The sequence below is a fragment of the Panulirus ornatus genome, chromosome 52 (assembly GCF_036320965.1).
Source record: "Panulirus ornatus isolate Po-2019 chromosome 52, ASM3632096v1, whole genome shotgun sequence".
Lineage (NCBI taxonomy): Eukaryota > Metazoa > Arthropoda > Malacostraca > Decapoda > Palinuridae > Panulirus > Panulirus ornatus.
Window position 1 is genome coordinate 14,772,416 of NC_092275.1, and position 16,163 is coordinate 14,788,578.

Sequence of the window (16,163 nt, forward strand, 5' to 3'; positions counted from 1 at the left end):
AATAATAATAATAATAATAATGATAATGATAATAATAATAATGATAACATAATGATAATGATAATAATAAACGATTTACTGAATTTACTGAAGCCAAAGGTTGAAAATACATTAATGAAATACATAAAATGATTAGAGAATCTATATGAAAAAGGAGACTGGGTGATAAATAGACGGGCCACACAGATACCAAAAGGTAAAGGTTGATGGGCAGTCTACTGAAAAATAATGATAATGATTGTGAGTGGTGTCGGGTGGTGCTTGGTCAGGCGTGTCTATCTGGAAGGAAGGTCATGTTAGATAGACAATGTCCACATGTCCAGTTATATTTCATAAATGATTTTACGACACAAATGAGGGCGGGTGTCAATAAGAGTGGTGGAATCGGTGGGGTTGGAATGAGAGGCTGGTGGTTTATGGTAGTCATGGGCTGAATGTCTCGTGGATATGGGCTGTGGATGAAGGACATGCATTGTTTGTGTGGTTTATGGATGTATTCATGTAATAGCCGAGTCTGACTGGTTTGGATGTGGGAGGTGAGCGTGGAAGGAGGCTGTGTACTGTCGTTAGGTTTACTTGGCGTAGTTAAGGATGGTTGATAGTGTATACGAAGGAGAGCGGAAGTGAGAAAGTTCTGATGGAGAAAGCCATATCTATCGATTTTGACGGGATTACCGACGTTGAAAAAGATATCTCATTGGCATTTCTGTGATAAACGCCAGAGCACGGAACGTCATATTTTAAAGTAGAGCCCCCTCAAAATATCTAGTCGTTTTCTATGAGTCAAAATTTCTAGAAACGTTTTCTTTCAATGTTTATTTTTGTCTAGAGAAGAGATTTCACTCAAAATTACCGAAATCCTTTGATAATTAAAACATACAACGTATACCAGTAAACCAGGATCGTGTAAGACTGATGGATAAGTAGCTTTTTGACCAGAGGAGGTATTCTATCTCGTGTTCCAACGAAAACTAACCGGAATCTGTACGTCATGTATTATCCGGTATGATTACAGCTTGTGATTACTACTTGTCTGTTACGGGGAGAGTTTTCAACTCGTGTTGCTCCGTCTCTTAACCCTGTACATATGTACCATGCTCGTCCCCTATGTTTGTACATACGCACAAGCACTCCGGCCTAAACCATGTACCCATTCAGTAACAACTCCCGAGTGGAGGATGAACATCTGGGTTGGGTGTGGGCCGACTTTCACTTCCAAATTTCTGGGCCATGCGAGTCCAACTTCGGGTAGGCTTGTACTGACTCATGCTTAGTACTCAGTACTGTAATTACTTGTGTGTGTGTGTGTGTGTGTGTGTGTGTGTGTGTGTGTGTGTGTGTGTGTGTGTGTGTGTGTGTGTGTGTATGTGTGTGTGTGTGTGTGTGTGTGTGTGTGTGTGTGTGTGTGTGTGTGTGTGTGTGTTGCTCATTTTCATTAATCTTGAACAGATTCTGAAAAGTATTCGACCAGTTTTGATTAACATTTATAAGTATATCAAGGTCCCTCAAGGGAAAGCAATCAAGTTTGGATGAACGTCGGCTGGTGCTTGTTCAGGCGTGTCTAACTGAAAGGAAGGTCATGTTAGATAGACAATGTCCACATGTCCAATTATATTGCATAAATGATTTTACGACACAAATGAGGGCGGGTGTCAATAAGAGTGGTGGAATCGGTGGGGTTGGAATGAGAGGCTGGTGGTTTATGGTAGTCATGGGCTGAATGTCTCGTGGATATGGGCTGTGGATGAAGGACATGCATTGTTTGTGTGGTTTATGGATGTATTCATGTAATAGCCGAGTCTGACTGGTTTGGATGTGGGAGGTGAGCGTGGAAGGAGGCTGTGTACTGTCGTTAGGTTTACTTGGCGTAGTTAAGGATGGTTGATAGTGTATACGAAGGAGAGCGGAAGTGAGAAAGTTCTGATGGAGAAAGCCATATCTATCGATTTTGACGGGATTACCAACGTTGAAAAAGATATCTCATTGGCATTTCTGTGATAAACGCCAGAGCACGGAACGCGATATCTCAAAGTAGAGCCCCCTCAAAATATTTAGTCGTTTTCTATGAGTCAAAATTTCTAGAAACGTTTTCTTTCAATGTTTATTCTCGTCTAGAGAAGCTATTTCACTCAAAATTACCGAAATCCTTTGATAATTAAAACATACAACGTATACCAGTAAACCAGGATCGTGTAAGACTGATGGATAAGTAGCTTTTTGACCAGAGAAGGTATTCTATCTCGTTGGCTTCCAACGAAAACTAACCGGAATCTGTACGTCATGTATTATCCGGTATGATTACAGCTTGTGATTACTACTTGTCTGTTACGGGGAGAGTTTTCAACTCGTGTTGCTCCGTTTCTTAACCCTGTACATATGTACCATGCTCGTCCCCTATGTTTGTAAATACGCACAAGCACTCCGGCCTAAACCATGTACCCATTCAGTAACAACTCCCGAGTGGAGGATGAAAATCTGGGTTGGGTGTGGGCCGACTTTCACTTCCAAATTTCTTGGCCATGCGAGTCCAACTTCGGGTAGGCTTGTACTGACTCATGCTTAGTACTAGAACAGATTCTGAAAAGTATTCAACCAGTTTTGACCAACATTTATAAGCATATCAAAGTCCCTCAAGGGAAAGCAATCCAGTTTGGATGAACGTCTGCCAGGGGTCACGGTCGCTGTCAACAACTCATGACCTTCATTAACCCCTTGTGTACTGTGACTTAACCGCTTGATTGCAACAATTTAACCCTGTGAGTGTTGCGACTTTAATCCTTCGAGTATGACGAATGAACCTTAAGTACGATGACTTTCTTAACGTATTAAAGGGTTAAATAATAATTTTCAATAGTCCAAGCGATCGTGCTGCAGATTAAGTCATCGTACTCAGAGAGTAAAATCGTCGTACCCAAGGGTTATCACCACACTCTTTGGGTTAAGTCATCGTACTCAAACTTGGGTTATGGCTAGTTATGTGGAACACAAACTCAGAATGCAAACATCGGACCAAGGCAAAGACGTTGTTCCTATGTGAATCAGAACTTTCAACACCAAACAAAGCTCACCAACCGAGCAAAGGGTTTCTTGATCTTTCGATTATCTCTTAACTATGATCCTTTACAATATCTTAGCTATGATCCTTCTCAACATCTTAGCTATGGTCCTTATGAACATCTTAGCTATGGTCCTTCTCAGAATCTTGGCTATGGTCCTTATGAACATCTTAGCTATGGTCCTTATGAACATCTTAGCTATGGTCCTTATGAACATCTTAGCTATGGTCCTTATGAACATCTTAGCTATGGTCCTTATGAACATCTTAGCTATGGTCCTTCTCAGAATCTTGGCTATGGTCCTTATGAACATCTTAGCTATGGTCCTTATGAACATCTTAGCTATGGTCCTTATGAACATCTTAGCTATGGTCCTTATGAACATCTTAGCTATGGTCCTTATGAACATCTTAGCTATGGTCCTTATGAACATCTTAGCTATGGTCCTTATGAACATCTTAGCTATGGTCCTTATGAACATCTTAGCTATGGTCCTTATGAACATCTTAGCTATGGTCCTTATGAACATCTTAGCTATGGTCCTTATGAACATCTTAGCTATGGTCCTTATGAACATCTTAGCTATGGTCCTTATGAACATCTTAGCTATGGTCCTTATGAACATCTTAGCTATGGTCCTTATGAACATCTTAGCTATGGTCCTTATGAACATCTTAGCTATGGTCCTTATGAACATCTTAGCTATGGTCCTTATGAACATCTTAGCTATGGTCCTTATGAACATCTTAGCTATGGTCCTTATGAACATCTTAGCTATGGTCCTTATGAACATCTTAGCTATGGTCCTTATGAACATCTTAGCTATGGTCCTTATGAACATCTTAGCTATGGTCCTTATGAACATCTTAGCTATGGTCCTTATGAACATCTTAGCTATGGTCCTTATGAACATCTTAGCTATGGTCCTTATGAACATCTTAGCTATGGTCCTTATGAACATCTTAGCTATGGTCCTTATGAACATCTTAGCTATGGTCCTTATGAACATCTTAGCTATGGTCCTTATGAACATCTTAGCTATGGTCCTTATGAACATCTTAGCTATGGTCCTTATGAACATCTTAGCTATGGTCCTTATGAACATCTTAGCTATGGTCCTTATGAACATCTTAGCTATGGTCCTTATGAACATCTTAGCTATGGTCCTTATGAACATCTTAGCTATGGTCCTTATGAACATCTTAGCTATGGTCCTTATGAACATCTTAGCTATGGTCCTTATGAACATCTTAGCTATGGTCCTTATGAACATCTTAGCTATGGTCCTTATGAACATCTTAGCTATGGTCCTTATGAACATCTTAGCTATGGTCCTTATGAACATCTTAGCTATGGTCCTTATGAACATCTTAGCTATGGTCCTTATGAACATCTTAGCTATGGTCCTTATGAACATCTTAGCTATGGTCCTTATGAACATCTTAGCTATGGTCCTTATGAACATCTTAGCTATGGTCCTTATGAACATCTTAGCTATGGTCCTTATGAACATCTTAGCTATGGTCCTTATGAACATCTTAGCTATGGTCCTTATGAACATCTTAGCTATGGTCCTTATGAACATCTTAGCTATGGTCCTTATGAACATCTTAGCTATGGTCCTTATGAACATCTTAGCTATGGTCCTTATGAACATCTTAGCTATGGTCCTTATGAACATCTTAGCTATGGTCCTTATGAACATCTTAGCTATGGTCCTTATGAACATCTTAGCTATGGTCCTTATGAACATCTTAGCTATGGTCCTTATGAACATCTTAGCTATGGTCCTTATGAACATCTTAGCTATGGTCCTTATGAACATCTTAGCTATGGTCCTTATGAACATCTTAGCTATGGTCCTTATGAACATCTTAGCTATGGTCCTTATGAACATCTTAGCTATGGTCCTTATGAACATCTTAGCTATGGTCCTTATGAACATCTTAGCTATGGTCCTTATGAACATCTTAGCTATGGTCCTTATGAACATCTTAGCTATGGTCCTTATGAACATCTTAGCTATGGTCCTTATGAACATCTTAGCTATGGTCCTTATGAACATCTTAGCTATGGTCCTTATGAACATCTTAGCTATGGTCCTTATGAACATCTTAGCTATGGTCCTTATGAACATCTTAGCTATGGTCCTTATGAACATCTTAGCTATGGTCCTTATGAACATCTTAGCTATGGTCCTTATGAACATCTTAGCTATGGTCCTTATGAACATCTTAGCTATGGTCCTTATGAACATCTTAGCTATGGTCCTTATGAACATCTTAGCTATGGTCCTTATGAACATCTTAGCTATGGTCCTTATGAACATCTTAGCTATGGTCCTTATGAACATCTTAGCTATGGTCCTTATGAACATCTTAGCTATGGTCCTTATGAACATCTTAGCTATGGTCCTTATGAACATCTTAGCTATGGTCCTTATGAACATCTTAGCTATGGTCCTTATGAACATCTTAGCTATGGTCCTTATGAACATCTTAGCTATGGTCCTTATGAACATCTTAGCTATGGTCCTTATGAACATCTTAGCTATGGTCCTTATGAACATCTTAGCTATGGTCCTTATGAACATCTTAGCTATGGTCCTTATGAACATCTTAGCTATGGTCCTTATGAACATCTTAGCTATGGTCCTTATGAACATCTTAGCTATGGTCCTTATGAACATCTTAGCTATGGTCCTTATGAACATCTTAGCTATGGTCCTTATGAACATCTTAGCTATGGTCCTTATGAACATCTTAGCTATGGTCCTTATGAACATCTTAGCTATGGTCCTTATGAACATCTTAGCTATGGTCCTTATGAACATCTTAGCTATGGTCCTTATGAACATCTTAGCTATGGTCCTTATGAACATCTTAGCTATGGTCCTTATGAACATCTTAGCTATGGTCCTTATGAACATCTTAGCTATGGTCCTTATGAACATCTTAGCTATGGTCCTTATGAACATCTTAGCTATGGTCCTTATGAACATCTTAGCTATGGTCCTTATGAACATCTTAGCTATGGTCCTTATGAACATCTTAGCTATGGTCCTTATGAACATCTTAGCTATGGTCCTTATGAACATCTTAGCTATGGTCCTTATGAACATCTTAGCTATGGTCCTTATGAACATCTTAGCTATGGTCCTTATGAACATCTTAGCTATGGTCCTTATGAACATCTTAGCTATGGTCCTTATGAACATCTTAGCTATGGTCCTTATGAACATCTTAGCTATGGTCCTTATGAACATCTTAGCTATGGTCCTTATGAACATCTTAGCTATGGTCCTTATGAACATCTTAGCTATGGTCCTTATGAACATCTTAGCTATGGTCCTTATGAACATCTTAGCTATGGTCCTTATGAACATCTTAGCTATGGTCCTTATGAACATCTTAGCTATGGTCCTTATGAACATCTTAGCTATGGTCCTTATGAACATCTTAGCTATGGTCCTTATGAACATCTTAGCTATGGTCCTTATGAACATCTTAGCTATGGTCCTTATGAACATCTTAGCTATGGTCCTTATGAACATCTTAGCTATGGTCCTTATGAACATCTTAGCTATGGTCCTTATGAACATCTTAGCTATGGTCCTTATGAACATCTTAGCTATGGTCCTTATGAACATCTTAGCTATGGTCCTTATGAACATCTTAGCTATGGTCCTTATGAACATCTTAGCTATGGTCCTTATGAACATCTTAGCTATGGTCCTTATGAACATCTTAGCTATGGTCCTTATGAACATCTTAGCTATGGTCCTTATGAACATCTTAGCTATGGTCCTTATGAACATCTTAGCTATGGTCCTTATGAACATCTTAGCTATGGTCCTTATGAACATCTTAGCTATGGTCCTTATGAACATCTTAGCTATGGTCCTTATGAACATCTTAGCTATGGTCCTTATGAACATCTTAGCTATGGTCCTTATGAACATCTTAGCTATGGTCCTTATGAACATCTTAGCTATGGTCCTTATGAACATCTTAGCTATGGTCCTTATGAACATCTTAGCTATGGTCCTTATGAACATCTTAGCTATGGTCCTTATGAACATCTTAGCTATGGTCCTTATGAACATCTTAGCTATGGTCCTTATGAACATCTTAGCTATGGTCCTTATGAACATCTTAGCTATGGTCCTTATGAACATCTTAGCTATGGTCCTTATGAACATCTTAGCTATGGTCCTTATGAACATCTTAGCTATGGTCCTTATGAACATCTTAGCTATGGTCCTTATGAACATCTTAGCTATGGTCCTTATGAACATCTTAGCTATGGTCCTTATGAACATCTTAGCTATGGTCCTTATGAACATCTTAGCTATGGTCCTTATGAACATCTTAGCTATGGTCCTTATGAACATCTTAGCTATGGTCCTTATGAACATCTTAGCTATGGTCCTTATGAACATCTTAGCTATGGTCCTTATGAACATCTTAGCTATGGTCCTTATGAACATCTTAGCTATGGTCCTTATGAACATCTTAGCTATGGTCCTTATGAACATCTTAGCTATGGTCCTTATGAACATCTTAGCTATGGTCCTTATGAACATCTTAGCTATGGTCCTTATGAACATCTTAGCTATGGTCCTTATGAACATCTTAGCTATGGTCCTTATGAACATCTTAGCTATGGTCCTTATGAACATCTTAGCTATGGTCCTTATGAACATCTTAGCTATGGTCCTTATGAACATCTTAGCTATGGTCCTTATGAACATCTTAGCTATGGTCCTTATGAACATCTTAGCTATGGTCCTTATGAACATCTTAGCTATGGTCCTTATGAACATCTTAGCTATGGTCCTTATGAACATCTTAGCTATGGTCCTTATGAACATCTTAGCTATGGTCCTTATGAACATCTTAGCTATGGTCCTTATGAACATCTTAGCTATGGTCCTTATGAACATCTTAGCTATGGTCCTTATGAACATCTTAGCTATGGTCCTTATGAACATCTTAGCTATGGTCCTTATGAACATCTTAGCTATGGTCCTTATGAACATCTTAGCTATGGTCCTTATGAACATCTTAGCTATGGTCCTTATGAACATCTTAGCTATGGTCCTTATGAACATCTTAGCTATGGTCCTTATGAACATCTTAGCTATGGTCCTTATGAACATCTTAGCTATGGTCCTTATGAACATCTTAGCTATGGTCCTTATGAACATCTTAGCTATGGTCCTTATGAACATCTTAGCTATGGTCCTTATGAACATCTTAGCTATGGTCCTTATGAACATCTTAGCTATGGTCCTTATGAACATCTTAGCTATGGTCCTTATGAACATCTTAGCTATGGTCCTTATGAACATCTTAGCTATGGTCCTTATGAACATCTTAGCTATGGTCCTTATGAACATCTTAGCTATGGTCCTTATGAACATCTTAGCTATGGTCCTTATGAACATCTTAGCTATGGTCCTTATGAACATCTTAGCTATGGTCCTTATGAACATCTTAGCTATGGTCCTTATGAACATCTTAGCTATGGTCCTTATGAACATCTTAGCTATGGTCCTTATGAACATCTTAGCTATGGTCCTTATGAACATCTTAGCTATGGTCCTTATGAACATCTTAGCTATGGTCCTTATGAACATCTTAGCTATGGTCCTTATGAACATCTTAGCTATGGTCCTTATGAACATCTTAGCTATGGTCCTTATGAACATCTTAGCTATGGTCCTTATGAACATCTTAGCTATGGTCCTTATGAACATCTTAGCTATGGTCCTTATGAACATCTTAGCTATGGTCCTTATGAACATCTTAGCTATGGTCCTTATGAACATCTTAGCTATGGTCCTTATGAACATCTTAGCTATGGTCCTTATGAACATCTTAGCTATGGTCCTTATGAACATCTTAGCTATGGTCCTTATGAACATCTTAGCTATGGTCCTTATGAACATCTTAGCTATGGTCCTTATGAACATCTTAGCTATGGTCCTTATGAACATCTTAGCTATGGTCCTTATGAACATCTTAGCTATGGTCCTTATGAACATCTTAGCTATGGTCCTTATGAACATCTTAGCTATGGTCCTTATGAACATCTTAGCTATGGTCCTTATGAACATCTTAGCTATGGTCCTTATGAACATCTTAGCTATGGTCCTTATGAACATCTTAGCTATGGTCCTTATGAACATCTTAGCTATGGTCCTTATGAACATCTTAGCTATGGTCCTTATGAACATCTTAGCTATGGTCCTTATGAACATCTTAGCTATGGTCCTTATGAACATCTTAGCTATGGTCCTTATGAACATCTTAGCTATGGTCCTTATGAACATCTTAGCTATGGTCCTTATGAACATCTTAGCTATGGTCCTTATGAACATCTTAGCTATGGTCCTTATGAACATCTTAGCTATGGTCCTTATGAACATCTTAGCTATGGTCCTTATGAACATCTTAGCTATGGTCCTTATGAACATCTTAGCTATGGTCCTTATGAACAAGAGAGAGATTGATCCATCAACAATCATGGAAACAGATTGGCCAGAGCGAAACATGTCTCTCTTGTAATGACGTGTGGGATGGAGGCAACAAGAAGAGAGCTCGCACAAGCTTGTAATATATCAAACGCAACTACATAGGATTCTCTAAAGTCTTTAAGACATGATGACCAAACATTAGTAAGTAAAGTTCATCGTTAGTGAATCTTGCCTTGCGAAAGCCATATCTATGAACAAGGGAGAAGGGTGAGATATTCACAGTTGTCTGAGAAAATGGAAGTACGTGTGTATCATTTAGCAGTCGGAAGACATTAAACCCAATAGTATGTGTCGATCACGAATGGCCATTTCTGACATCTTGCCTACGGCAACCCAGTACAGAGTAAAAGAAGTCAGTCTAACCAGGCCACGACTGTCAACGTTTGGCTTTGAAAATAGAAAGACCACGAAGGATTTGTTGTATCGTACTTGATGAAGCCATGTATTTGTACAAAAGTTAAGAGGCAACGCAAGTGTAAAACGTACTGCCCGTAACACACACTTGCATACACAATAACGACTTGCATTAGTTCGAATGAATTGGCCACAGCATGTGTTAGAACCAAGACTTTTTAGGGTTACACCTGTAATATGGTAAAGTCGTCTCATTTTGAGGTTTACTTCCAATGGAAAGGGTGTAAATTTCATATTCAATCTCTGAATGCTTTCTCTTGCACAAGTTAGCTCACCGTAAGCTGGTTAAGACATTGTAGGCACTAGTGACCGTAATTTTGTACTAATATGAATCAGAATGAGTTTGTTGCTGATTACGGCACAAATCAACCTACCCTGGGGGCTCATTGGTAGTCATATATGAAACTGTCATTTTGGTCTGTTTTTTACCTTCAAAATAAATTAAATGCTTTTGCTAAATGACATTCTACAAGAAATAACATACATCATGTATGTAGGAAGTAAAGAGCACAAGTTACGCAATTAACTCTTTCAGGTTGTTCCGTTTTCTGTGTGTGGAGGCAGCGTCATCTGGCGGCCAGTGAGGTAACTGGTCCGACGAGTAGTGGGTGAGCATGATGCTCGATTTATCATAATTCATTGCTTCCAGGCGGCGATTCTGATCAAGATGCCAGTTAAACGGTATAGACGAGATCAGAGCGAAGTCAGCTGCTGCCTGAAATATGTCATATTTGGCTTCAATGTTATATTTTGGGTGAGTACCTGTCCAATGTTTACATCCTCCACTGTTGATGACCTTTCTCCTGTCAGCTGTCAACAACTTCCATGGCTGGGTGTTTATTGATGGTCAGAATTGTTTTAGAGTAGATAAGAACATTGTAACCAGAAAGCTAATGTATTAACATGCAAGTCAAGTGAAGGTAGAAAGTCATTGCACGGGAAGTGATCTAGGACAAAGAGAGACTTCCCCTCCGCTCTTGACATCACTTCCTGGACCTGCACCAGTTCCTCATTGTTCCACTGCCCTCGTAAGTGGACAGTTAGATACCTGGCTGGCCTAGTTGATGTGCTGTATGTACTTCGCATTGAAGTTATGCCTTGCGTAATGAGGCATTGTTTATTAAATTACTTATTTTTAAAGTACAAAAGTTATTTAACTAAATCAAGTTGGAGACAGTCTCCAACTTAATTGATATATCCTTTCGGTTATTATGATGTTTATGTGCAATACTTCAGGCACGAGATTCACTGATTTGCTTTTCCTCTTGATAGTTTGCCGCAGTTAGTGTGGAATGAGACGGTGAAAGTTATTATTTCTTCTACATTAGTAATTTATTAGAGAAGGATAAGAACATCGGGGAGAAGTGTGGTAAATTAACATAGAGGTAGGTGAAAAACTTTTGTGATTTTCACAATATGTGGTGTGAGGTGGATTGATCGAGTGAGTAATGAAAGGGTAAGAGAAATGCATGGTAATAAAAATAAGTGTGGCTGAGAGAGCAGAAGAGGGTGTGTTGAAATGGTTTGGACACCTGGAGAGAATGAGTGAGGTAAGATTGACGCAGAGGATGTATGTGTCAGAGGTGGAGGGAAGAAGGAGAAGTGGGAGACCAAATTGGAGGTGGAAGGATGGATTGAAAAAGATTTTGAATGATTGGGGCCTGAACATGCAGGAGGGTGAAAGGCGTGCAAGGAATAGAGTGAATTGGAACAATTTGGTATGCAAGGGTCGATGTGCTGTCATCGGATTGAATCAGGGCATGTGAAGCATCAGGTAAACCATGGAAAGTTTTGTGGGGCCTGGACGTGGAAAGGGAGCTGTGGTTTTGGTGCATTGCACACGACAGCTAGAGACTGAGTGTGAACGAATGTGGCCTTTTTTTCTTTTTTTTGTCTGTTCCTGGCACTGCCTTGCTGGAGGGGGGGGGGCTGCTGTTTCGTGTGTGGCCAGGTGGTGATGGGAATGGATGAAGGCAGCAAGTATGTATATGTGCCTGTGTATATATGTGTATGTATATGTATGTATACATTGAAATGTATATGTGTGTTTGTGTGGGCATTTATGTGTGTACATGTGTATGTGGGTGGGTTTGGCCATTCCTCGTCTGTTTCCTTGCACTACCTCGCCAACTTGGGAGACAGCAGTTAAGTATAATAATGAATAGATGAAAAATATATTTGTATTTTATTTATTTTACTTAATTGCTGTTTCCCGCATCAGCGAAGTAGAACCGGGAAACAGACGAAGAATGACCCATCCACTCATATTTATTTATGAGTGGGGATAAGGGAGAAAGAATACTTCCCACATATTCCCTGCGTGTCTTAGAAGGTGAGTAAAGGGAGCGGGAGCTGGGAGCTGGAAACCCCGCGTCCTTGTATTTAAATTTCTAAAAGGGGAAACAGAAGGAGTCATGCGGGGAGTGTTCATCCTCCTCGAAGGCTCAGATTTGGGTGTCTATAATTTCCATCATCTCATATATAATATATATATATATATATATATATATATATATATATATATATATATATATATATATATATATATATTTTTTTTTTTTTTTTTCATACTATTCACCATTTCCCGCGATAGCGAGGTAGCGTTATGAACAGAGGACTGGGCCTTTGAGGAAATATCCTCACCTGGCCCTCTTCTCTGTTCCTTCTTTTGGAAAATTAAAAAAAAAAAAAAAAAAAAGCGCAAGGAAACAGACGAAAGAAATGGCCCAACCCACCCCCATACACATGTATATACATACACGTCCACACACGCAAATATACACACCTATACATCTCAATGTACACATATATATACACACACAGACACATACATATATACACATGCACACAATTCACACTGTCTGCCTTTATTCATTCCCATCGCCACCTCGCCACACATGGAATAACATCCCCCTCCCCCCTCATGTGTGCGAGGTAGCGCTAGGAAAAGACAACAAAGGCCCCATTCGTTCACACTCAGTCTCTAGCTGTCATGCAATAATGCCCGAAACCACAGCTCCCTTTCCACATCCAGGCCCCACACAACTTTCCATGGTTTACCCCAGACGCTTCACATGCCCTGATTCAATCCACTGACAGCAAGTCAACCCCGGTATACCACATCGATCCAATTCACTCTATTCCTTGCATGCCTTTCACCCTCCTGCATGTTCAGGCCCTGATCACTCAAAATCTTTTTCACTTCCTCCTTCCACCTCCAATTTGGTCTCCCACTTCTCCTCGTTCCTTCCACCTCTGACACATATATCCTCTTGGTCAATCTTTCCTCACTCATTCTCTCCATGTGCCCAAACCATTTCAAAACACCCTCTTCTGCTCTCTCAACCACGCTCTTTTTATTTCCACACATCTCTCTTACCCTTACGTTACTTACTCGATCAAACCACCTCACACCACACATTGTCCTCAGACATCTCATTTCCAGCACATCCATCCTCCTGCGCACAACTCTATCCATAGCCCACGCCTCGCAACCATACAACATTGTTGGAACCACTATTCCTTCAAACATACCCATTTTTGCTTTCCGAGATAATGTTCTCGACTTCCACACATTCTTCAAGGCTCCCAGAATTTTCGCCCCCTCCCCCACCCTATGATTTTCACTTCCATTTCCATGGTTCCATCCGCTGCCAGATCCACTCCCAGATATCTAAAACACTTTACTTCCTCCAGTTTTTCTCCATTCAAACTTACCTCCTAATTGACTTGACCCTCAACCCTATTGTACCTAATAACCTTGCTCTTATTCACATTTACACTCAGCTTTCTTGTTTCACATACTTTACCAAACTCATTTACCAGCTTCTGCAGTTTCTCACCCGAATCAGCCACCAGCGCTGTATCATCAGCGAACAACAACTGACTCACTTCCCAAGCTCTCTCATCCACAACAGACTGCATACTTGCCCTTTTCCGTATATGTGCATATATACATAAATGCCCATATATGCACGTATACATACACATATACGGACATATACACATGTTTGTACATGTTCATACTTGCTTGCCTTCATCCATTCCTGGCGCTACACCGCCCCACAGGAAATAGCATTTCTACCACCTGCTTCAGTGAGGTAGCATTAATGGGGTGGCCTTGATTAGGGCCTCAGCTGCCCATGCCATCTATTCTTACATAGAAAAAGTACAAAATTTATTGACCTTTCACATTTGTGTAAGACAGAGGTTGCTCTCTTGTCTAAGTATGAGGGGTTTGTAACACATGACCTTTCCCTAAAACTGTGCCGTGTTGTGAAGATGCCCACAGGAATATGTTGCTACTCGTCTCAATGGATGCACCTTAGAATTTACTTAGCATGGATGCTAGTTAGTCCACTACCAGGTTATGTTGTTGATGCCCCTTTCTTAATCTTCACAGTTGGAATAGCTTTTGTTACAAATGTAAATCAACAAAGGACAGTTCACCACGTTCTGTGTTGAATACACACTCCTATTTCCAAGTATTTTTTCTTCTTTGAAAATATTAATTCCTGGCATCTTCCACTGTTACAGCTTACTTACAGGTCTTTTATTGGAGCTATTCCTTGGATATCTTCATGTATTTCACTGAGTATGTTTCAGGTACTGTGAGTTGGTGGAACATCACAGTCATGTTTACAGATACATAATGTTGTGTGAAGCCTTTAAATTACATTAAAAGTTATGAAAGGCCCTTCAGTGACTTCTTCTATCACCACTGCTGTTTGTTGTGTCAGACGTGTACTTTTTTAAGTGAAGTAGGAAGCCTATCTCTTAGAAGTTAATTTTGAATCAATTCTTGTTCACAGCTGCTGGGACTTAGCATCTTGGCAATAGGGGTGTGGGCATGGACAGAAAAAGATACATTTAACAACCTCAGCCGTCTCACCAATATTGCCCTTGATCCTGCTTTTGTTCTCATTGTAACTGGTAAGTTCACACTTGCACTGTTATCTATTATTCACTCAAGAAATATCTGCTAACATGTTTTAATATATGGTGTGGGAGGCAAGTTGTTAGAAGCAGTGAAAAGTTTTTATCGAGGATGTAAGGCATGTGTACGTGTAGGAAGAGAGGAAAGTGATTGGTTCTCAGTGAATGTAGGTTTGCGGCAGGGGTGTGTGATGTCTATATGGTTGTTTAATTTGTTTATGGATGGGGTTGTTAGGGAGGTGAATGCAAGAGTTTTGGAGAGAGGGGCAAGTATGCAGTCTGTTGTGGATGAGAGAGCTTGGGAAGTTGTTGTTCGCTGATGATACAGCGCTGGTGGCTGATTCATGTGAGAAACTGCAGAAGCTGGTGACTGAGTTTGGTAAAGTGTGTGAAAGAAGAAAGTTGAGAGTAAATGTGAATAAGAGCAAGGTTATTAGGTACAGTAGGGTTGAGGGTCAAGTCAATTGTGAGATTAGTTTGAATGGAGAAAAAGTGGAGGAAGTGAAGTGTTTTAGATATCTGGGAGTGGATTTGGCAGCGGATGGAACCATGGAAATGGAAGTGAATCATAGGGTGGGGGAGGGGGCGAAAATTCTGGGAGCCTTGAGGAATGTGTGAAAGTCGAGAACATTATCTCGGAAAGCAAAAATGGGTATGTCTGAAGGAATAGTGGTTCCAACAATGTTGTATGGTTGCGAGGCGTGGGCTATGGATAGAGTTGTGCGGAGGAGGGTGGATGTGCTGGAAATGAAATGTTTGAGGACAGTATGTGGTGTGAGGTGGTTTGATCAAGTAAGTAATAATAGGGTAAGAGAGATGTGTGGTAATAAAAAGAGTGTGGTTGAGAGAGCAGAAGAGGGTGTTTTGAAATGGTTTGGTCACATGGAGAGAATGAGTGAGGAAAGATTGACCAAGAGGATACATGTGTCAGAGGTGGAGGGAATGAGGAGAAGTGGGAGACCAAATTGGAGGTGGAAAGATGGAGTGAAAAAGATTTTGAGTGATCTGGGCATGAACATGCAGGAGGGTGAAAGGTGTGCAAGGAATAGAGTGAATTGGAATGATGTGGTATACCGGGTTGACGTGCTGTCAATGGATTGAACCAGGGCATGCGAAGCGTCTGGGGTAAACCATGGAAAGTTCTGTGGGGCCTGGATGTAGAAAGGGAGCTGTGGTTTCGGTGCATTATTACTTGACAGCTAGAGACTGAGTGTGAA

General features: G+C 40.1%; 1 protein-coding gene across 3 annotated transcripts in view; it reads left to right on the forward strand.

Moving 5' to 3' along the window:
* The first annotated feature begins 10,544 nt into the window (after window positions 1-10,544).
* The window catches only part of Tsp26A (Tetraspanin 26A), an 82,261-nt gene continuing 76,642 nt past the window's right edge, over window positions 10,545-16,163 (forward strand). For 2 of the 3 annotated variants that reach the window (XM_071692292.1, XM_071692293.1), the window contains exons 1-2: window positions 10,567-10,765; window positions 14,823-14,943. In XM_071692292.1, coding sequence (XP_071548393.1) covers window positions 10,679-10,765; window positions 14,823-14,943 — 208 coding nt within the window. In that variant the 5' untranslated portion in view covers window positions 10,567-10,678. Of the gene's footprint in view, window positions 10,766-14,822; window positions 14,944-16,163 lie in introns of all 3 variants that reach the window. The other variant, XM_071692294.1, reaches the window with a different exon arrangement.